Below are 24,710 nucleotides of genomic sequence, written 5' to 3'. Positions count from 1 at the left end.
TATATATATATATATATATATAATGAAATGTTAATTTGTTTGAATCATTCTTGTTAGCCTTATAAAATGTGATCGTTTTAATTTAGTTTGCAAATCCTTTAATATTTTGCCTTGATTTTCTTAACCTGGAGCCCTGGCCAGGGTGTGGGTAGTGAGTGAGTAAGAGGGGTGAAGGGAGGAGGGGGTAATGGAATGTAGTGGTTTGGAAAGACGTACTAATTGAAAGCAGGTTTGAAGCACACAGGGAGAAAGTAAGGCTTGCTATGGAGAAGAAAGAATGAGGTGTTTTATTCACGCCCAACTGCTGCATGACTTTAGTTATGGAGCTGTTTTGCAGTAGGATGACTGAAATTTTGTTATATAACAGAATAAGAGAATGAAAGGAATAGATAAAAGAGTGAGAAGGACAAAAAGGGGGGAGTTGCAGATAAGTGCTGATAGTTTGGAGATGCGTATGGAGTGTTGACATCCAAAAAAGCTGTTTTGCAATTTATCTGATTTAAGCTATCTTTTAAAAATGTTTGTGAGCAGATTTTTCATCAGAGGAACATTTGGAGCCCATCCCCCTTCTCCTGCCACACCCAAAGCTTTCTTCTGTTCTGCTAGGGCAGATGACTCTATAGCAGACTAAAGCGGTCAAACAGTAATAATGTACAGTTTTAAAGTGCTAGAGTAACTTCAAAAATAAAGTTAATTTGAATTTCATTTGTATTTTTTTATTTTCTGTATGCGTGGTTGCCGCATTCATGTTCAGCAATGTCTTTCAACCTTGGTTGTATTTGAAGGTTACAATGTGTTTTGTTTAAAACAGAACAGGGTGCTTCTTGCTTATCTTGAATGATTTAGGAATTGAATGTTGAATAGAAACAAAGTTTTAGGGTCTGTGTGTTATTATCTGATGCAGGATAGCTCCGGACATTTACAGTGGAGGCAAAACGTTCTGCTCCTCTGTGTTGATAGGTCAGATTAGTGTGTACTTCGTAGGACCATCTATTCTAGCGTGAAACGGAAAGAGCTTGGACTTGTGCACACTTCCTTTGTCGTTTCCTTAAAGGCTTGTCGAGGACTTGCGGTGACAACACCAAGGGAGGAGTGGCAGGCTTTTGTAGCAGAGCGTTTCATTCGTTGTTTGTTCGTTTTCTCACATCTCGAATCTTCATTTGATTTTGTTTTTTCTAGTTCTCCGTGAAATTGTGATGATGATCCATAGCAGATAAGTTGTCAGCACGATGCCGCACAGGATGTCGGGATCATTTGAAGAGTTTTGAAGTATGAAGTCTGAGACTTGCATTATCTTAGTACGTGTCTTCCTGTTCAGACAGACCCTGGAGTTATCATCATTCCATGGTTGAGAAATACTAGCTTGAAGCTAAAACAGAGTTGGACAATACACTATCTGTTTGCCAATATGGCTCTGAGTCGGAGTCAGGCATTCATATTTCATCATTTTCCATATTGACAGAGTTGTGTTGTAACAGTTTGGCACACGTGCCTTAATCATTTTTTTATTATTATAATTGTTGGCATTTCCAATTGATTCCATTTACTGACTTTTTTAAATGGGCCTACTTATTTTTATAGTTTTACGGTTTTGTATTATTTATCACTATCTTGAAATTAATATTTTATTTATTATACATTTTGGACCTCAGATAGTTAGATTTATTTTTGTACGTGTGCCTATGACACATGATAAACTGTATTTCCATTGTACTTCTGCAGTTCAGTTTGGATTACTAGATTACATTTGTTGTCAGCCTTGAAATAGAAGATACGGTCTGCATTTCATTAAAGTTTAGTATCACATGACAGTAAGATGGTTAGGCTTCAATGTCTGTCCAAGGCTGTTTGTTTTTGGCCTGACTTTAATGCTTCAATTATGTATTTTCAGACAGTTACTTTTAGAAATGATGTGCTTCATAATATGCGCAAACCATAATTTAATGATGCAGCAAGTAAATAGGTTATATTGTAGCCAAGGTGAAATACACGCACTAACTTGCGTGACGTGTTATTTCCTGTTAGCCACACCCGTCATTGCGGCATGATATAATGGATTAAATGTTGATTTAGGTTTATTGTGCACTTTTAATTGACCAAGTACATTTATGCAAGTGTGTTTACTGCCAACTAATTTCCATATCAATGAATAACAATAAAGATATGCACTGCAGTGACACTTGATATGTTTTCTTGGTTCCAGTGAGTGATGTAAGAGCTGCTTGTGGATGATGAAAGTTGCACACTTATTTAAAAAAAATTTTTTTAAGACAAAGTACACAGCGAGGCCATAGTTTAATAGCTCTAATGCATTCCAAAGTGTGCTGTAAGGCGATTTAATGATCGGCATGTCTCGGCGTATAATAAGTGTTTGACTACAGCTCGTACTACATCACGCCATTTCAGTAATGTAGGTATGCACATCTACTTGTTTACAACAGACCAAGGATACTGACTGCAGAGGTTAGATCGTTCCATGTGCAGTTTACATGAGTTTGTTTCTAGTTGAATTATAGATAAGCAGAGAGTTTGGATCTGACTTATTTGGACGTTTCAAACCACATGCCTTTTCACTTCTACAAAACGCTTGGCAGTGGTGACACAGTCTTAACTATAAAACCAGCTGATGGAAAATGAAATCTAATGCACCCTGAGCTGGTAAGAAAACCACCTTGCCATCAGTCATCGCTGTGTATTTGATTGCTGACTCATATCCTATGACTCGGTTTGAAAAGCCTTGTTAATGGGATAAACAAACTAGTCAAAAAATAGACAAAAACGTTCCTCAATTCAAGTGAAAGCCTTTAGCTAATATACATGCATATATTTATTAAAATATTAGAAAATATTTATACATATGTTTAAGGCTTCATGATGTTATTAAATGCGATTCACCACAGCACATTTTTATGGTTTTATCTTTGTCTTCTGTTTGTTCCTCTAAATAGGTGATATTTCCACAATAAGATTGAAAGCGTATGTCTTTGCACGAGAGTTTGGTCACTTGTGGTTTTGAATTGAGTCCATGTGGAAGTAAAAGTAGAACTTTTAACCAAATAGTAGTTATCCGTTTTCATGTATCAGCTCTCGCTTTGTCAGAAATGAATAATGAGCATTTAATGAAGAAATATGACTTACACTTGTCGCATTAAAACGTATCCTGTAATTTGCTTTGGAAAAAACGTGTCTGCTAAAGGGTGAGCAACCAAGCAACTCCTGTAGGCAAAGCCAAAGGCCACAATTTATGTTATTGCATTGTGTAATGGCTGACTGTATGTGTGTGTGTCTCTTATTAAACATTACAACACTTTAATGGAAAAAGTGTTGCCTGAAATGCTTGCAGTGGCTTTTCTATAATTAGTGGTCTGGTTGTTTGCCCAACAATTCTATGACTTATCTAAGTGCTGAATTAGGGATGCACCGATATGAAAATTTTGGCCGATACCGATAACCGATAATTCTTTATTTTTGAAAGCCGATAACCGATATGTTGGCCGATAAATCTATATCCAAATTTTTATATACTTTTTGAGAGCCTGATTACAAAAAAGGTCTCATCATTAAAAGCCACATCCCAAACACTTCAACATAAGCAGCCTAGTTTGAACGGTGTACGTTTTAAAAATAATTTTACTCTCCCATTACCAAATTTAGTCATAAAAAAGTCTTACAAATAAATAAAATAATGCATAAATAATGCAAACAAGTCACTGGACATCATTACACGTGTAAAGAATCAAAATGAATGCGCCATAGATCAATAAAACGGAATAGCCTCTGCACGGACAGTAATTAAATTATTTTAATTACTAAACCATATTGTTGATGAAAATAATAAGAGAAAAATAAAAGTGGTTGTTATTATTAATAATGTATCAATGATTTTGAAAAAGTAACAAATTAATACCACTGTTTTAAATAGCAGCCGTTTGAGCTGCGCGTGCTGAAGCTGAAGAGCTGAATGAACACGGTAAACTGAAGTGTTTTTCTGGCAGCTTATTTAACTCAAGGAAATGCATCCTGAGATTAATATTAATACAACATAAACATAATATTACAACTTATATATGTACAAAATGACGCAGTTATTGCGTGCTATAGTCAGAATGTGTGATCCTGTTGTGGATGCGCTCTTCCCATAACAACGCGCTGAAACACAGCAACTAAACCCAAAGAATTCACAACGTTTTATTATAATAATGTTCTCATTAGAATGTTATATACACGACATTCCCAATCATAGTTATTAATGTTGTGCACTGCTGTTTGAGCTACGTGCGCTGAGCTAAAGATGATCACCGGTAAACTGAAGCGCTCTTTTAACTTAACCAAACGCATTCTATATGAGATAAATCAGATATACATCAAATAAACACAATATTACAACGTACAATTGCACAAAAGGCTGCAAACGAACAGCGCGCATTTGAAGTGTCTCTGAAGGAAATAATGCATTATTTATCGGCTTTAAGATATCGGCCAAATTTTCTTATCGGGCTGATACCGATAACAGAAAAAATGAGCATTTATCGGCTGATACCGATATGGTGGCCGATATATCGTGCATCCCTGTGCTGAATCTTTATAAATGTAGTTTTATAGTTGTGGAATATCTCCCATTTACATTGGAGCACTAAGAGCTTTCAAACCATGCAAACAGTCTTTTTTTATGACCTCTTTTGCTGTGCATTAATCAGTGTCATGAGGGGTTTCTATTAGTCTTTACAAAATGCAGACATCTGCTTGCTTTAAAAAATAAAAATAACCCTGCTCCATTGGCTGTTAGTAAGTGGAAACCATGAAAGAATCCCCTGGTTTTGTACCAAGCTCAGACCCACTGGGTGATTCGAGTGGTTGGGTAGAGAGTAGGACATTGCTTTGGAGTTAGTCACTGCAGGAGAGGCTGGGCTCTCTTCCAGTTGGCCTGACGGCTCTATCAAGGAATGCGTGTGACTGGAGGCCTGGGTGGGGCTCGCAGCTCACTGTGCGCTATGTGCGGGCTGAGAGATGGTGTGTGTGTAGTTTCTCATTGTACGAAGGGTGTGTCCCCTACTTTGGATTTGCGACGTTTGCCGTCTGTGTTGTGCCATAAACTCTGCTCCTTTTAGAGTTGCACGGTTGTTTCCAAACAACCTCTGCCAGATGGAAGCGTTGCGGTGTTGTCTGACACATTTAGATCTGTGATTATGGTCGCATTTTGTTCTAGTACCAGTCTTTCTCATGCACAACAATACGAACTATATATAAGTGTATTTATTCTGTGAAACTAAACTTTTTTTTTTTTTTAAAGCCAGATGGCATTCTTTAATTCTTTCTGAAATTTGACATGCGCAATAATTTGTTAGTAATTATCGTTGATCGTGTTTGTAACATGCAGTTTTGTTCGGCTGGCTCCACCTTGAGGTTGACCACATACTTGATACAACTACGTACAGGGCTCATAGATGTCACCCGTTTGAGTGTACACAGCTGCTCTGCCAAATGTTGTTCTTTGCAAACAGTGTGACAGCCTTGTCCTGACTGGCCTTTATCACAGTGAGCCCATGACTATTTCAGTCACAGCTCAGAAATAACCATCCGTTAATGAAACAACAGGGTACTGAGAGGTTCTAGCAATGGTTTCCAAATAAGACGTTGGAAGTAGCAGGAAAAAAAAAGTTTAAAGTGTTTTAGTTTCTACTTATGCGACCCCACAAACCTGTGAAGAGCGGTTTACTTTAAAATAGCTGGTCATTTTCAAGATGAATTGTAACTCCCCAAATGAATGCTTTTGTAAATATTTAGAGCAAAGGTTTGCCCATCCTTTTTGAATGGGACAGAGAGGTACTTTATTCAAAGTTTATAAGATTGTAAGTTAGGGTAAATATACAGTTTTCTTGGGGCGGCTTTAAATGATTACTTTTGCTGTTACCAGTTGTTTTCTAGCAGAGTCAGTAACAGTGGAATAGTACTGGAGACAACTGATATCAGGGCAGGTCCCCGCAAGCATGTACCTGTCTGTGCTGATTCCAGCGTTTGTTTGCAGTGCTAGTGTTACATTAAGTCTTTTCATGCTTTTCTGCTGTAGGGAAAACCTCTCAATTTCAAGTAACCACATTTGTGATCTGACCCAAGTCGTAAGGTTTTATTATTATTATTATTATTTAGAATTATATTAGTATCACTGAAACCACATTTCATTGCTATTTGTCACAGCGTTCACAGAAACGCACATGTATCTTGTCTTGTCATGCATCGTTGCTTTAAAGGCCTGAAAGACATGTTTATGAAACAAAACAAATTCCCAACATTTCTCTAGCCTGGACTGAAAGGCTTAAAACAGATATCTCTTTGTCCTCAGCCTCCTCCATGCAGAAATTATCAAACGCTAAATTGGACGAGAAGCCACGGGACAGCTTCAAAGGCCATGGAGTGTGAAGGACAATTCAACACTTCACAGATTTAAAAAGTGTGCATGAGAGCTAATGGCACTTGCTCTTTAAAGTTTTTCTTCATGATGCCGGAATTGTGGGAGTATTATATTAGGTGTTTGGTACGAAGTCACTTGACTAAGTCTTGACAAAAGCCTCGCAGCTTATGACTTTGAACAATTGACACTTATCATTTTTGAGTAACCGGAGAAGTACATTATTAAAGCAAATACTGAGTGGAGCAAATACTGCTTGACAGTGAGGAGTTGTTTCCCACGTGAGCTGGCCGTCTAAACCTTTTTATTAAATGAAACAAAAATGGACTGATTGTCTTTTCTTGTTTTGTGTAAGATAAGGGTAGATAATGAAGTTTGATAATTTGGTTTGTGTGAAATTAAATGAGTGAAATGACTGCGTAGTTTAGCCTCCAGTGTCTTCGGCCATACCATGTGACTTGAGGAGCTTTTAGGCGATCAAATAAGGATTTGCACATGATGTTTGCTTTCCTGTGAGAAACTTACTTGAACTTTATTTTGCCTGTGGCAAGTGACAGTTTCATGCCATTGGCATGGTTACTATGAATGGCTTGAATCATCTCACATTTTTAGTTTACAGTAATCTTGAATTATTTCTTAACATCAAACGTAGCAAATAAATGCCTAGATGAGAGTGTAAGAGTTTGATTCTCACTCATATGCGTTTTAAGTGTAAGGCAACTAAAACATTTTCAAAGACAGTAATATCTTGACAGTGACAAGCAATTTCACTCTGTCTGTAGTTGCCCAAAAAGATTCCCAGTGTTTAGAGCACAGGGTGGATTTGCAGGCATGTGAGGCTGAGTTTATTTTGAGGGAGTGATGCTGTTAATTGTATTGAACAATAATTAGTTATCAAACTTAATATTTAAACACAAACGCAATTGTGACTTTCAGTAGTCAAGACTAGTCAGACAATTATTCATCGATGAAACGTTTAATCTTGTGCAGACACGTGTACGCTTCTGTCTTTGGTTCGTGCAAAGGAAAACTCCCCGTTTTGTACGCTCGTATTGTAACCGTTTCAGTCACTGTCGCCCTCTTAGGGCAAACCAAAGTATAAAGCCAACTAGGGTGGGGCTGCATTTTTAAAGGAAAAAGGAAATAAAGTCAGTCTGATCCACTAGCTTAAGGTCTCGAAACCATGCAAGCAAAACTATTATTATTAAGCTTTTTGCTTTAAAAGATAAAAGTGTGATACCTGAGTTGAATGTACATTTTGTAATTGATGGTTTTGGATTGTTTTTGGCGTCTGACTATTTGATGTATTGAAATATTTACTTATATTACATCTGAATTCCCTCTCCTTTCTTGCTTTTTTTCAGAATATAAAAGAAGACAGGAGAGAGTTTGAGCATTAGCCTTGGCAATTCAGTAGGTTCCCTTATCTATTAGTTTATGACATGCATAAAACATCAGCTATAAGACAAAGAAGAACCTTGTGCCAATTTGTTGCTTTGACAATGGATTGAATGAAAGCATAAGCAGTAACGCCCACTTGCCTTTCAGCAAGAATTGCTGGGTGTATATATTGTTACCAAATTATGATTCATACACCAAACAGTTAAGGTTTATAATGGGTTCCCTCCGCTTTTCAGGTCCCCTTGGTCCTTTTTTACAACAGTAATTAAAATCTGGGGGTTTCCTTTTTTCTAGTTTTGTTTCAATCTTACACTCTCCAGTACGACGCTCTTTGTTGCTAGACCTCAAAGCTTGGTCTGCTTAAAAGGTCCCGACTACAACTCAATAGTTCACAAAGATGTGTTCTATTTCATTGTTGACGTCTTATGATTGTACAAACACTGGAGGTATTATGAAGTGTCTGCTTACATGGATCATAGCAGATCATATGATTTTGGGTAAGAGCCATCTGCTTTAAGCAAATACCCTCCAGTAATGCTCTGGTAGTGACGTGGTTTATACTCTTCTGAAAGCTAAAGGATATCTCACTTATACAAAGAAAGATGAGCTGTGCTATACTTGGTGTCAGAGTTGTTTTGAGCTCAGTTTATGTGGTTAAGAGAAAGTAAGATGTGCCTGCTTGGGCACACAATTAACGTGTTGGGCAATGTAATGTGCCTCTGCTGCCTCTTTGGTCCATGATTGTTCCATGTTTCAGTCATGGATGTACACATCTGCCTTTATCAGAGTTGTTTTGAGCTCAGTTTATGTGGTTAAGAGAAAGTAAGATGTGCCTGCTTGGGCACACAATTAACGTGTTGGGCAATGTAATGTGCCTCTGCTTGCCTCTTTGGTCCATGATTGTTCCATGTTTCAGTCATGGATGTACACATCTGCCTTTATCCTTTTTTTTTTTAATTTATTTTTTTCTTACCCTCCCACTCAGTTTGCTCCTCCAAAAGCGCACTGTGAGGAATCTGTCAGATTTGTGACAACAGCCGCTGTGCAAATGGTACCGTGGACTATATAGGTTTAAAAAAGGGTAAAGGAAGTAGAACATATATGTATAGCGGGACAGGAATGTTGATAGAGGGCGTGGCATCATGTTAAGAGGTATAGACCAGGCTGGGAGAGAAATAATAAGCTTTTGCACTGCTTGCTAGGGAGTTCTTAAGTACACAGCAATGTAGGTTTTCCCCTTCTCCTTTTGTAAATATCAGCTTTAGCCAACAATAATAAGGCACTTTTTCAGGCTTGGGTTTCACAGCTTTCATGTCCCATGTGTAGCATTTCTACCCCTGAGGACTTTGAGAGGTTTTACTGAAATTACATTCAGAGACTTAATGTCTATTAAATGTAAAATATTGTGCATTATTCTGTTGCATGTGATGTTGACTAATCAACAGTCACATAATCAAAGTAGATTTAATATGAAACTAACGTTTCTGTCAGAATTCCAGTTACAGCAACGGTAAAATGTGTTAAATTATAGTAATGTTGATGTGTAGGCCTAGTTGTAGTGTCGTCTTGTTCTCTCCTTAGTGTTGTTTATAATGTTAAAGCCGTCTATTCTTTTAATATCTAACAGCCTCTTATAGTGCTTTAATATAAATATAATATTTTGTATACAATTCAAACGGAATGCAGATGTTTTGTAGTCTGTGCCGTACTGTCGAGGGAAGCATGATTGACTCTCTCAAATGATCTGCTCTGTGCTATCCTGTCTCTGGAGTAAAATGGTCGACATGGACACAAGTCTAGGCTTCTTTCACCCCAATGGGAAGCATATTTAGTGGGAGGCAAGGCAAGTGATATTTATAATTTAGAGGGGAGAAAATGTTCTCATTCTATAAAATACACAGAATTTCTCTAGTCATTTATGAATAATCAATTTTCCGATTAACAAATTTCCAGAAGACAGAGACTATATTTTAAATGCATATATCTCGATCTTAAATGCATATGTTGAACATGCATCTGAACATGCATCAGTTCAACTTTGTTAGTGTTTAGATACTTGCATATAGATGAACTCAAAACTAATAGAAAGACTAAAAGCAACTTTAGCAATTTATTTACATCTTTGCAATTCCTTGATTGCGGCTGAAATAAATTTTCAATTTACATATTTTTTTTTATAGAAAAAATGTAGAATTAATTGTATTTATCATTAGCTTCATGAATGGCTGAGTTGCACCTAAGCCTTTAATATTTGCAGCATTGTTTTCACATTTTATTTTGAGTGTGTACATTCCTTCAGTAATCCACTAAGGTAAGGGTCAGGCTTATTTCAGAAGTGAGTATACTTACTATTTTGAATCAAGGGAGCATTTGGATTGCTTGAATAACTCTTACATCCCACCAATTCATGATTACATGAGACGAAGCTTTTTCCATTTCCATTTCTTACACTCTGTATGGCATTCTGGAATACTTTATTCTGACAGATCAATCATGTTATTGAGCAAACAGATATTTTTGTGTAATGACCGTTGAGCTATATTTTTGACTGTTTTCCATGTCAACATAATGCTACTACTACTCGTATCTTACTTGGCAACAAAGTGGGACATGGACAAATTGACTACACAGCACTTGACTTGAGTTCTGCGTCGCTTTTGGTATAACAAGACATTGATTTTTTTTCTTTGTCACTGGCAAATGTTTTCATAATTAAAATAAACTAGTGCCTCATTTGCTAATCGGTAGTGAAATATGACTGTAGTTTTTTTTCATATCCAAGAGGTCCTGTGTAATTGCAGGGTGGATGATTGTGAGGGGGTGATCTCTCTGAAACAAAGAACTTTCTGTGTTGAAAGCTGCAATGGCAGGCCCACGTCAGCTAAAAAACTCTGAAGCAATGTTCATCAAGCAAGTGACTCCCAGATCTACAGGCTACAGTCTGACTTTCATTTCATTGACATCAGATTTTTAGATATTTTAGATGTTTAATCTGTGTATTAAACTGAGCTTAATGCATTTAAGTGACAAGTTATTGCTCTTGTTCTAAAGCTTTGTTTTGATGCTGAAGAAAATCATGGTATAAAGATAACTCCGTTTTTGCTAGAAAGATGTAGTTAAACCACTGCTAAGTTCCCAAACAGAAATCATGCTGGTTTACTTTCACTTTGCTGGAGACTATATTGCCATCTGGTGGTCTGTTTGATATTTACTGTTGTTAAAAAAACAACAACAAAAAAACACAGCATTGTTTTTTTTATTATTATTATTTTTTTAAATGTATGAACATACTGTTAAACCTATCTGTGAAAGGTTAATTTGAATGCAAGACACTAACTTTCTTTTTCTTTTTTTTGTGTTAAGGAAAGAACAAGGGCTGACACGGTCCACACTAGGGGACAGGTGAAGAAGTAACACATTTAGAGGTACACAGAATGAATATATAGAATGAATAGTTAGATGTGTTTTAGCCATGATGTTGATAGCTACGTGTAATTTACAGCCAAGCCCTGCAATTTTAAGTTACATTTTTTTTATTTTTCAATCACTGAAAAAATACGAAGCACTTTTTTACTGTTCATAAGGTAATTTCTCTCCAGAAAAAAAGCTTTGCTCATTTTAACTCATTCAACTTGAAACTGAATAGTAGTCAACATATATATTTGGTATTGTGTAATAGTTACTATGTTTTACTGTGTTTCATTATGTATTGTGTAATTTCTCATTTTATTTATTTATAAGATGGCTGACGAGCAGGACACAAGGGAAGTGCTTTTCCCACAGTGGATGGGCACTGATACGCTTGGGCTCACCATAGAACAAAAAGGTCAAGGAGAGATTTTTGTCAAAGAGGTGAAAGATGAGTCCCCTGCTGCTCATACTGGGAAAGTATATGAAGGTATGAAGTCAAAAAAACCCTGCCGGTTGTAATGTAATGTGCAAACATTTGGAAAACCTAATTTTAACATTAACGTTTAATTTTTTTTTCTTTTTTTTTTTTAATGAACTAATGCTCTTGTAGGTCTTCCAAATATAATTTATCTATTGTAATTCATTTAGTTTGAACTTACCATGTACTGTTGATTTCTCACAGGTGACCAAATTGTGGGGGCCACCATTTACTTTGACAACATGAGCTCAGAAGAAACGGCTGATCTATTAAAGACTCTAAACCGACATAAGGTTGGACTAAAATTACAAAGTAAGTCTGGAGACAAGTCACCTTGCCGTTCTCCAATGGGGACATTGTCATGGGAAGGACGTGGAGGGTTAGGAGGCTCTAGTTCAGACATTCTTCTGGTAAGGTGGCCTCGTAAATTGTAGATTTTAGTATGATCAGTACTCCCGTATTTAACAAATTAAATTTAACTGAAATGTTTTACACATTTCTCTCTTACATAAATTTCACACAGAAATGGCATGTCGTAGTAATTTGTAATGTTCCATTTCCTGTAGAGTGGGGATGACGAAGACTACAAGAGAATCTACACTAAGAAGATTAAACCTAGACTAAAGTCAGAGGATCTTGCTGAGGGTGTTGATGTGCGCACAGAACGTCACAGCAGCACAAGCAGTGATGGTTGCACCATTACTACAATCACTCGTCGAATAACTACCTACACTGTGGACGTGCCTGGGGGGACTAGTCAGCAGATTGATCACTCAAGCCCTGAGTACAAAATTCAGGTCTTGCAGCATGAGCAGTCGGAGGGGGATTCTACTCAAATCAGATTACCACATAGTAGCCTAGTTAGTGGTGCACACGGAGGTATAAAAATGGGGGACATAACTCTTAGCGGGCCCCATGTCACTGGCTCCACTGTGAAGCACTCTAGCACAGGATCTTTAAAAGCAACAAGTGAATTAGATGGTAGTGGGAAAGAGATTACAATTAATGTGTCAGACACTGGACTGTCAGGTCGTAAAGGACAGATGGTGATAGAACATTTTGGAAGGACTGAAGCTTCTGCAGGCAGTAGTGATCTCTCTGGCAAAGTAACCATGGGGTTAGACAAAGATGTGAGAAATATTTCTTCTCCATTGGAAGCTGGTTTTAAAGCTTCAAGTATGATGGGAGGAACTGAGGTTGCTACAGTAAAGGGCCCTGTTCTGAACACTCGTGTTTCAGGTTTTTCCATTAGTGGAGATACAGGGGGCAGTATTGGCAGGGAATCTTTGTCTGAAGTGCATAAGGATGGGTCTGCTGATAAAACCAAATTGTCTAAATTTACCATAGATGACCCCAAGGAAGGTCAAAATGTAGAAGAGAATTTTAACAATCAAAATCTTAAAGATGTTAGTCAGAGAGGTTTCAGCATAACTGGGAATCAGGAAATGTCAGCTCGGGTTCAGGAACCTGATGCAGTAGTAAGTCTCCCCAAAGCTGATGTAAAAATCACACCACCAGATATGGACATCAGGGGTCCAGAGCTTCACTTTAAAGGACATGAGCGTACTGTCAAAGATGTTAAATTTGATGCACCATCAGTCACTGGTCAAATTTCTATGACAGATGTGGATTTAAACCTCAAAGGACAAAAAGTGAAAGGAGATGTTAACGTGTCTGTTTCGAATGTTGAAGGGAATGTTACAACTTCAAAAATTGAAATTAAAAGGCCAGATCTCGAGGATGTGAAAAGTGGCTTTACGGTTCCAAAGGTCAAAATGTCCTCATTAGGAATAAAAACTTCAGAAGTAAGGGCTCCTGATGTTGATGTAAATCTCGTGAAAGCCAAAATGGAGATTAAAGCACCAGATGTGGATATCAAGACTCCAGATCTTAATGTTGAGAGATCTGAAGTAAAAGTCAAAGATTCTGAAATCAAGATACCACCAATCTCCGGTCCTAATATTGCGGTGTCTGACATGAACTTAAATGTAAAAGGGTCAACATTGAAAGGTGACTTAAATCTGAAAGGCCCAAAACTAAAAGGTGATGTTGATGTGTCTGTTCCAAAAATGGAAGGAGACATTAAAGCACCAAAAGTTGAAATTGAAGGCCCTGACCTTGAGGAACCTGAGGGTGGTTTCAAGATGCCAAAGATCAAAATGCCATCATTCGGACTGAAATGTCCAAAAGTGGAGGGTACAGATGTTGATGTGAAAATTCCTAAAGCCGATATTGAAGTTAAGGCACCAGATCTGGACATCAAAGCTCCAGATGTTGACATTGAAGGACCTGAGGGAAAGATCAAGGGCCCCAAATTCAAGATGCCATCAATCTCTGGTCCAAAGATTTCTATGCCAAACATTGACTTAAAGCTGAAAGGTCCAAAACTGAAAGGTGACATTGACGTGTCCGTTCCAAAAGTGGAAGGAGATAGTAAAGCACCAAAAGTTGAAATTGAAGGCCCAGAAATGGAAGGACCTGAGGGTGGTTTTAAGATCCCAAAAATCAAAATGCCATCATTAGGACTGAAAGGTCCAAAAGTGGAGGGTCCAGATATTGATGTGAAACTCCCCAAAGCCGATATTGACATTAAGGCACCAGATGTGGACATCAAAGCACCAGCCAAAAATGAAAATGCCATCATTCGGACTGAAGGGTCCACAAGTGGAGGGTCCAGATGTTGATGTGAAAATCCCTAAAGCCGATATTGATATTAAGGCACCAGATGTGGACATCAAAGCTCCAGACTTTGACATTGAAGGATCTGAGGGAAAAATCAAGGGCCCCAAATTCAAGATGCCATCAATCTCTGGTCCAAAGATTTCTATGCCAGACGTTGACTTCAATCTGAAAGGTCCAAAACTGAAAGGTGATGTTGACGTGTCCGTTCCAAAAGTGGAAGGAGATATTAAAGCACCAAAAGTGGAAATTGAAGGCCCAGAAATTGAAGGACCTGCGGGTGGTTTTAAGATGCCAAGGATCAAAATGCCATCATTCGGAATGAAGGGTCCAAAACTGGAGGGTCCAGATGTTGATGTAAAAATCCCTAAAGCCGATATTGATATTAAGGCACCAGATGTGGACATCAAAGCTCCAGAGTTTGACATTGAAGGACCTGATGGAAAAATCAAGGGCCCCAAATTCAAGATGCCATTAATCTCTGGTCCAAAGGTTTCTATGCCAGACGTTGACTTAAACCTGAAAGGTCCAAAACTGAAAGGTGACATTGACGTGTCCGTTCCAAAAGTGGGAGGAGACATTAAAGCACCAAAAGTGGAAATGGAAGGCCCAGAAATTGAAGGACCTGAGGGTGGTTTTAAGATGCCAAAGATCAAAATGCCATCATTCGGAATGAAGGGTCCAAAACTGGAGGGTCCAGAGGTTGATGTGAAAATCCCTAAAGCCGATATTGACATTAAGGGACCAGATGTGCACATCAAAGCTCCACATCAAAATGACATCATTCGGAATGAAGGGTACAGATGTTGATGTGAAAATCCCTAAAGCCGATATTGACATTAAGGCACCAGATGTGGACATCACAGCTCCAGAGTTTGACATTGAAGGACCTGAGGGAAATATCAAGGGCTCCAAATTCAAGATGCCATCAATTTCTGGTCCAAAGATTTCTATGCCCTGAGGGAAAAATCAAGGGCCCCAAATTCAAGATGCCATCAATCTCTGGTCCAAAGATTTCTATGCCAGACGTTGACTTCAATCTGAAAGGTCCAAAACTGAAAGGTGATGTTGACGTGTCTGTTCCAAAAGTGGAAGGAGATATTAAAGCACCAAAAGTGAAATTTGAAGGCCCAGAAATTGAAGGACCTGACGGTGGTTTTAAGATGCCAAAGATCAAAATGCCTAAGATGTCAAAGATCAAAATGCCATCATTCGGAATGAAGGTTCCAAAACTGGAGGGTCCAGATGTTGATGTGAAAATCCCTAAAGCCGATATTGACATAAAGGCACCAGATGTGGACATCAAAGCTCCAGAGTTTGACATTGAAGGACCTGAGGGAAAAATCAAGGGCCCCAAATTCAAGATGCCATCAATCTCTGGTCCAAAGATTTCTATGCCAGACGTTGACTTCAATCTGAAAGGTCCAAAACTGAAAGGTGATGTTGACGTGTCCGTTCCAAAAGTGGAAGGAGATATTAAAGCACCTAAAGTGAAAATTGAAGGCCCAGAAATTGAAGGTCCCGAGGGTAGTTTTAAGATGTCAAAGATCAAAATGCCATCATTCGGAATGAAGGTTCCAAAACTGGAGGGTCCAGATGTTGATGTGAAAATCCCTAAAGCCGATATTGACATTAAGGCACCAGATGTGGACATCAAAGCTCCAGATTTTGACATTGAAGGACCTGAGGGAAAAGTCAAGGGCCCCAAATTTAAGATGCCATCAATCTCTGGTCCAAAGATTTCTATGCCAGACATTGACTTCAATCTGAAAGGTCCAAAACTGAAAGGTGATGTTGACGTGTCCGTACCAAAACTGGAAGGAGAAATTAAAGCACCAGATGTGAACATTAAGGGTCCAGAACTTGATATTGAAGGACCAGAGGGAAAAATCAAGGGCTCCAAATTCAAGATGCCCACCATCTCTGGTCCAAAGATTTATATGCCTGATGTGGATTTCAACTTAAAAGGTCCAAAACTGAAAGGTGATGTTGATGTTTCAATTCCAAAAGTTGAAGGAGACATCAAAACACCAGATTTGGGTATCAAGGGGCCCGAACTTGATATAAAATTACCAGAAGGAAAAATCAAAGGCTCAAAAGTGAAGATGCCATCAGTATCTGGTCCTGAAGGTCCAAATGTTGAGGTCAATTTTCCAGAAACAAATGTCAAGAAGCCTAAATTTAAAATGCCCAAGTTTGGATTTAAAGGGCCAAAGATTGAAGCACCTGATGTTGATGTCAAACTTCCGAAAGGATCTAAAGTGAAAGGTCAAGCTGGTGTCAGTTTTGAAGGTGATGTAAATATGCCCAAAGTGGAAGTTGGTTCTCCAAGAGTAGAAGTTAAAAGTCCAGAGGGAGGATTCAAGATGCCAAAATTTAAAATGCCAAAGTTCGGTTTTAAGTCACCCAAAGGAGAAATTGATGTCAGTGTACCTAGTGGTGACATTGGTTTAAAATCATCTGATATTGACATCGAAACTCCTGATCTTGATGTTGAGGGACCTGAGGGACAAATCAAGGGCACCAAATTCAAAATGCCTTCTATATCTGGTCCAAAGATTTCTATGCCAGATGTAGACTTCAACTTGAAAAGTCCAAAGGTCAAGGGTGATATTGATGTTTCTGGACCCAAGATTGCAGGTGACATAAAGGCACCAAAAGTTGACATTGAAGGTCCTGATGTTGATATAGAGGGCCCAGGAGGTGGCATCAAAATGCCTAAAATCAAAATGCCATCATTTGGGCTCAAAGGTCCTAAAGTGGAGGGTCCAGATGTTGACATCAATCTACCCAAAGCAGATTTTGACATTAAAGGACCTGAAATTGACATCAAAACTCCTGATCTTGACATTGAAGGACCTGAGGGGAAAATCAAAGGTCCCAAGTTTAAAATGCCTTCCATATCGGGTCCAAAAATCTCTATGCCAGATGTAGACTTCAACTTGAAAAGTCCAAAAGTCAAGGGTGATATGGATGTTTCTGTACCAAAGATTTCAGGGGACATAAAAGCTCCAAAAGTGGGCATTGAAGGTCCTGATGTTGATTTCGAGGGCCCAGAAGGTGGCTTCAAGATGCCTAAAATCAAAATGCCATCATTTGGACTCAGAGGTCCTAAAGTGGAGGGCCCAGATGTTGACATCAATCTCCCCAAAGCAGATGTTGACATTAAAGGACCTGAAATTGACATCAAAACTCCTGATCTTGACATCGAGGGACCTGAGGGGAAAATCAAAGGTCCCAAGTTCAAAATGCCTTCCTTATCAGGTCCAAAGATCTCTATGCCAGATGTCAACTTAAAAAGCCCCAAGGTCAAAGGTGATATGGATATTTCTGTTCCAAAGATTTCGGGGGACATAAAAGCTCCAAAAGTGGAAATTGAAGGTCCCAATGTTGATATAGAGGGCCCGGAAGGTGTCTTCAAGATGCCTAAAATCAAAATGCCATCATTTGGACTCAAAGATCCTAAAGTGGAGGGCCCAGATGTTGACATCAATCTCCCCAAAGCAGATGTTGACATTAAAGGACCTGAAATTGACGTTAAAGCTCCTGATCTTGACATTGAAGGACCTGAGGGAAAAGTCAAAGGTCCCAAGTACAAAATGCCTTCCATATCAGGGCCAAAGATCTCTATGCCAGATGTCAACTTAAAAGGCCCCAAAGTCAAAGGTGATATGGATGTTTCAGTACCAAAGATTTCAGGGGACATAAAGGCCCCAAAATTTACGTTAAAGCTCCTGATCTTGACATCGAGGGGCCTGAGGGGAAAATCAAAGGTCCCAAGTTTAAAATGCCTTCCATATCAGGTCCAAAAATCTCTATGCCAGATGTAGACTTCAACTTGAAAAGTCCAAAAGTCAAGGGTGATATGGATGTTTCTGTACCAAAGATTTCAGGGGACATAAAAGCTCCAAAAGTGGCCATTGAAGGTCCTGATGTTGATTTTGACGGCCCAGAAGGTGGCTTCAAGATGCCTAAAATCAAAATGCCATCATTTGGACTCAGAGGTCCTAAAGTGGAGGGCCCAGATGTTGACATCAATCTCCCCAAAGCAGATGTTGACATTAAAGGACCTGAAATTGACATCAAAACTCCTGATCTTGACATCGAGGGACCTGAGGGGAAAATCAAAGGTCCCAAGTTCAAAATGCCTTCCTTATCAGGTCCAAAGATCTCTATGCCAGATGTCAACTTAAAAAGCCCCAAGGTCAAAGGTGATATGGATATTTCTGTTCCAAAGATTTCGGGGGACATAAAAGCTCCAAAAGTGGAAATTGAAGGTCCCAATGTTGATATAGAGGGCCCGGAAGGTGTCTTCAAGATGCCTAAAATCAAAATGCCATCATTTGGACTCAAAGATCCTAAAGTGGAGGGCCCAGATGTTGACATCAATCTCCCCAAAGCAGATGTTGACATTAAAGCTCCTGATCTTGACATCGAGGGGCCTGAGGGGAAAATCAAAGGTCCCAAGTTTAAAATGCCTTCCATATCAGGTCCAAAAATCTCTATGCCAGATGTCAACTTAAAAGGCCCCAAAGTCAAAGGTGATATGGATGTTTCAGTACCAAAGATTTCAGGGGACATAAAGGCCCCAAAAGTGGACATTGAAAGTCCAGATGTTGATATTGAGGGCCCAGAAGGTGGCTTCAAGATGCCTAAAATCAAAATGCCATCATTTGGACTCAGAGGTCCTAAAGTGGAGGGCCCAGATGTTGACATCAATCTCCCCAAAGCAGATGTTGACATTAAAGCTCCTGATCTTGACATCGAGGGACCTGAGGGGAAAATCCAAGGTCCCAAGTTTAAAATGCCTTCCATATCAGGTCCAAAAATATCTATGCCAGATGTAGACTTCAACTTGAAAAGTCCAAAAGTCAAGGGTGATATGGATGTTTCTGTACCAAAGATTTCAGGGGAAATAAAAGCTCCAAAAGTGGACATTGAAAGTCCTGATCTTGACATTGAAGGACCTGAGGGGAAAATCAAAGGTCCTAAGTTCAAAATGCCTTCCATATCAGGTCCAAATATCTCTATGCCAGATGTTAACTTGAAAAGTCCAAAAGTCAAGGGTGATATGGACATTTCTGTACCAAAGATTTCAGGGGACATAAAAGCTCCAAAAGTGGCCATTGAAGGTCCTGATGTTGATTTTGACGGCCCAGAAGGTGGCTTCAAGATGCCTAAAATCAAAATGCCATCATTTGGACTCAGAGGTCCTAAATTGGAGGGCCCAGATGTTGACATCAATCTCCCCAAAGCAGATGTTGACATTAAAGGACCTGGAATTGACATTAAAGCTCCTGATCTTGACATCGAGGGACCTGAGGGGAAAATCCAAGGTCCCAAGTTTAAAATGCCTTCCATATCAGGTCCAAAAATATCTATGCCAGATGTAGACTTCAACTTGAAAAGTCCAAAAGTCAAGGGTGATATGGACATTTCTGTACCAACGATTTCAGGGGACATAAAAGCTCCAAAAGTGCACATTGAAGGTCCTGATGTTGATATCGAGGGCCCAGAAGGTGGCTTCAGGATGCCTAAAATCAAAATGCCATCGTTTGGACTCAAAGGTCCTAAAGTGGAGGGCCCAGATGTTGACATCAATCTCCCCAAAGCAGATGTTGACATTAAAGGACCTGAAATTGATATTACAGCTCCTGATCTTGACACTGAAGGACCTGAAGGAAAAATTAAAGGTCCCAAGCTCAAAATGCCTTCCATATCAGGTCCAAAGATCTCTATGCCAGATGTCAACTTAAAAGGCCCCAAAGTCAAAGGTGATATGGATATTTCTGTTCCAAAGATTTCGGGGGACATAAAAGCTCCAAAAGTGGAAATTGAAGGTCCTAATGTTGATATAGAGGGCCCGGAAGGTGGCTTCAAGATGCCTAAAATCAAAATGCCATCATTTGGACTCAAAGGTCCTAAAGTGGAGGGCCCAGATGTTGACATCAATCTCCCCAAAGCAGATGTTGACATTAAAGGACCTGAAATTGATATTACAGCTCCTGATCTTGACATTGAAGGACCTGAAGGAAAAATTAAAGGTCCCAAGCTCAAAATGCCTTCCATATCAGGTCCAAAGATCTCTATGCCAGATGTCAACTTAAAAGGCCCCAAAGTCAAGGGTGATATGGATGTTTCTGTTCCAAAGATTTCAGGTGGCATAAAGGCACCAAAAGTGGACATTGAAGGTCCTGATGTTGATATCGAGGGCCCAGAAGGTGGCATCAAGATGCCTAAAATCAAAATGCCATCATTTGGTATCAAAGGTCCTAAAGTGGAGGGCCCAGATGTTGACGTCAATCTCCCCAAAGCAGATGTTGACATTAAAGGACCAGAAATTGATATTAAAGCTCCTGATCTTGACATTGAAGGACCTGAGGGTGGTTTAAAACATGTTAAGTTCCCAAAATTCAAAGGTCCCAACTTTGGAATAAAGCCTTCAGGTGGCAGTCTTTCAATACCTGAAAAAGATATAGGGGCGAGTATTGATGTCAAAAGCCCTGATGTCAATATCAGTGGACCAGATGCAAATATCAAGGTGCCAAAAATGAAAAAATCAAAATTTTCGCTTGGAGCTAAGAGCCCAAAATTAGATGCAGATATTCCTGATGCTGGTGGTAGTGTAGAAGGACCTGATATGAACATAGATGTGAAAGGAAAGAAAGGTAAATTCAAATTGGCCAAAGGGAAGGGGAAGTCTAAAACATTTGATGGTGATATGAAGACAGAAACTGTCAAGTTGGAGACAAATGAACCTGACCTACAGATGAAGTCAACCAAAGTAAAGAAACCTTTTTTTGGAAAGTTACGTTTTCCTGATGTGGAATTTGACATCACATCTTCAAAAGCTAAAGGTAGTCCATCTGCCTCTGGAACTATAAAATCATCTGCTGATTTGCCTTCTGCAAGCCTTAAAACTGATATTCAGACACCAGATGCTAGTTTGGATAGTCCTGATTTCAAAACAAAAGGAGGAAAAATCAAAATACCAAAAGTCGGCATCTCTGGCTCTGAAATAAAAACTCCTGAACTAGTTGTTAGAGATGCAACTTTAGAGGTTCCAGAAAAGACCTTTCAGTCCTCAGGTGTCAGTGTAGCAGGATCAGGCATTAATGGAAAAGGCAAGGCTAAAATTGACATAGGAGGAAAAATACAGGATGTTAAGTTGACAGTGCCTACTGTAAATGTCCATGGTGGTGCTTTAGATGCTGATTTAAATCTCACTGAACAAAAAGGAGTAAAAGGGAGCATTGAAATACCAGGCTTTAATGTAAGAGGACAAAAGGGAGAGACTGCAAGTGGGTTAGACATGAAGCCAGATGCATCATTATCTGGTGTGATGGAGTACCAAGAAGGTAATGTAACCTTTCCTAAAATCAAAGTACCAAAGTTTGGTGTTGCATTGCCTAAAGTAGATGGAGGCGAGATGAGAGTAGATGTAGGTTCAGGTGAATTGGCTGCTGGTTCTAAAGTTACTTCCCAAAGTCTGGAAATTGAGAACACTGATATGAAAAGCAGTGGTGGAAAAGTGAAAGTCAAAATGCCAAAATTATTTGTCAAATCTAAATCTAAAGGTGGCAGTGCAGCTGATCTTACTGTTGAGGGAGAAGGTGTTGATGTTACAAGTAAAGGTGGTGCAAAGGTGTCTAAGGAGTTGAGCCTTAGTTCTGGGGAATTGACAAGTGGCAAGTTGACAGTAGAGGGAAGCTCTGGGTTTAAAGTTTCACCAAAGAGTAAATCTGCCTCCCTTGACCTCTTCAAAAAAACACAACATCACTCATCCTCTGTAAGTGATGAGGGAGGTTTAGCTTCCCCTGTTTCTGCTGAAGGCCACTTACAGGCAGAGGGTGGCAACATTTCAGTTGATGTTGGAGAAAAGGCCAAAGGCAAAAAAGGAAAGTTGAAGTTTGCTACAATTGGAGGTTTTAGCTCAAAAAGTAAAGGTTCATATGAAGTGACAGATGAAAGTGAGGTTAGGATTGAGGATGCTGGTGGAGTTGCTCAGTCTTCAAAGAAGTCCAGAATGTCATCATCATCCAGCAGTGATAGTGGGTCAAAAGGCAGTTTTCGGTTTCCACAACTCGAAATAGCGGTGTCACCAAAGAAATAGCTTTCACGCTAGTATCTATACACAGTACATTCACATACACACTTTGTAAATGTAAATCTGTCTTTCATTTAAACAATAGTGCACTGCCATATTGACTGTTTCTTCAATTCCCACATATGTTCTTTACAGGCGTTGATATATATATAATTTTTTTTTCTCTGAATCACAATTTAACTGTAAATAAGAGAAATCTGTTATGTAATTTTAATTTTGTTTTGTAGATAGGAAATTCAAATCCAATCCAACAATGTGTGTAGTTAATATAAAAATCTGTCATCTGATAACTTGTTCTATTTTTGTACCTTAGAAAGTTTTGGAACTATGTTGTCCTTTCTAAAATTGTCTGGACACATTTAAATGCAAGAGGAGTGATTTTAGTTAGATTTGAAAGGTTTTTAAAACTTCAGCTTCACTTACATTAGCAGTGCTGTATCATATGTACTCATTGCATATGAATAACTAATTTGAGCAGTGATAAACCAGATCTCAGTGAGCACAATGAAGTTTAAGGGCTGTACAAACTGTAAATAATTTGATTCAAAACAGATACATGGGATAACGTAACTTTGTGTCCCAAATATTATGACAGTTCAGATATTATGGAATTTACACAGAGATTATAATCTTCTAAAGTATTTATATCTAAGACTGTCTTTTTCAATGATTGCTTGGATATCATTAAAATGCACACCAAGAAGCAGCTGGCAAAAGCTTTGCTTTTAATGGTTTCGAAGGCATTTTTCTTTTGTTCTATCTTCCACATTTCTTTACATCCGGTTGACTCTCTCTCTTCCTCTCACTAAATTTATGAAATGCCGTGTTGTCATGTGGTGATATAACTACAGGAATGCTAATGCCAATGGTAAAACATTAATATTTTGAAAAGGCATAAAATGTGCATTTGGCCTTGTAAGTAATGGGACATTTAGGCTGCAAGTTTCTATTTTTTTTCCCCCTTGTATCAGTTGCAATAAAAATTTTAATAAAGTGAACAATTATCAATACTTGTGTGTTGAATGTGACTCATTTGCATTAAAGTACGAAACATGTACATGAATGCACTCATCTTCTGTATTGTAATGCAAAACCACACAGAACAGTTTTGTTGGAACATTAACTTGAATATTAATGTCACCATACTCCTTAAAACAAGGTTGCATTTTTTCAAATGTGTTGAATCTAACCGTTATGCTTTCAGCTTTCTATGAATACTTTGATAGGAGCCAACACCAAGAAAACAGGAAATGGCTTTCCTGTCCTGGTTCGCCAAACCAGTTCTAAGGAAGGAAATGATCAGGAAATTCCTTTGAGGGAGGAAAGTGTGGTTTGTTTTGTATGCAAATATTCGTTAGCAGAACTGGGGTGAGAAAAGAAAAGAGACCATCCATTTTATGGTTAGCTTGAAATCTATGACAAGCTGAGCGGAATACAGACAAGCGCCCATATTTGTCCTATTTCGTTTGAAAGGTAAGACATAAATGATTGTCTTTTACTATGCTACTGACATTACAAGGAATTGAGTGGATTAGGGTGAATTTCTTTTGTCTTTGAACATGTTTGATTCTGAGACAGACTTGTGCTGTTTTATATGTACAGATTACATTTTTAATGTACTGATTTCCTTCTGATTCCTGGTCGCTCCAGGTTTGTCAAATTTTAAGAGGGGAAATATTATAGGATTTACTAGAAGTAAACTGGTTTCCAATTTGTATGATTAGCATCACAGAATTTTTGCACAGATATACCTGTTCTACATCAAAGCCATGAAAAGAGGCTGTTTTGACAGGAGGTAAAATTACATGTACTACACTTATAATAATAAAAGGATTAATAAAGGAGTCAAATCTGCATTAACACCGGAAAATAACCAGTGCATGAAGAGCCAGTGGGTTTGGAGTGTTGTTCCTTCATCAATGCTCCTTGTTGTAGAATTATGATTATTTATGTGTTATGCAGGTAGGAAGAATCTCTCTTTATCTGGTAGGGCAGATGTTTGTGAATAATACAGTGAGCAGCAGTCTAAGCTGACATCTCTTGTATCAAAGAGATTTAAACAGATGGTGTCCTTGACTCCTACAGGAATAAGAGGATAGACTGTGCTTTTATTTCAGTTCATACTGGTGTGTACTGGTTTTGCACCAAAATAATCACCTATATATGTCTTATGCCTCAAAATCCTTTTCAGAGGATATATATATATATATATATATATATATATATAT

At 38.6% G+C, this 24,710-nt stretch overlaps 1 protein-coding gene across 1 annotated transcript in view; it reads left to right on the top strand.

The window, feature by feature from the left end:
• The window catches only part of LOC107664748 (neuroblast differentiation-associated protein AHNAK-like), a 24,719-nt gene extending 1,239 nt beyond the window's left edge, over positions 1 to 23,480 (top strand). Inside the window, 6 exon segments of the mRNA XM_016455395.1 lie at positions 11,171 to 11,232; positions 11,549 to 11,705; positions 11,901 to 12,106; positions 12,263 to 13,849; positions 15,572 to 18,089; positions 18,092 to 23,480. Coding sequence (XP_016310881.1) covers positions 11,549 to 11,705; positions 11,901 to 12,106; positions 12,263 to 13,849; positions 15,572 to 18,089; positions 18,092 to 22,488 — 8,865 coding nt within the window. The 5' untranslated portion in view covers positions 11,171 to 11,232 and the 3' untranslated portion in view covers positions 22,489 to 23,480.
• Positions 23,481 to 24,710: the final 1,230 nt, after the last annotated feature.

Source organism: Sinocyclocheilus anshuiensis, unplaced genomic scaffold, assembly GCF_001515605.1.
Source record: "Sinocyclocheilus anshuiensis isolate Anshui unplaced genomic scaffold, SAMN03320099.WGS_v1.1 scaffold235, whole genome shotgun sequence".
In the NCBI taxonomy this organism is placed as follows: domain Eukaryota; kingdom Metazoa; phylum Chordata; class Actinopteri; order Cypriniformes; family Cyprinidae; genus Sinocyclocheilus; species Sinocyclocheilus anshuiensis.
The sequence above is the reverse complement of the archived record's forward strand: the minus strand, read 5'-3'. Positions and strand labels throughout refer to the sequence as shown.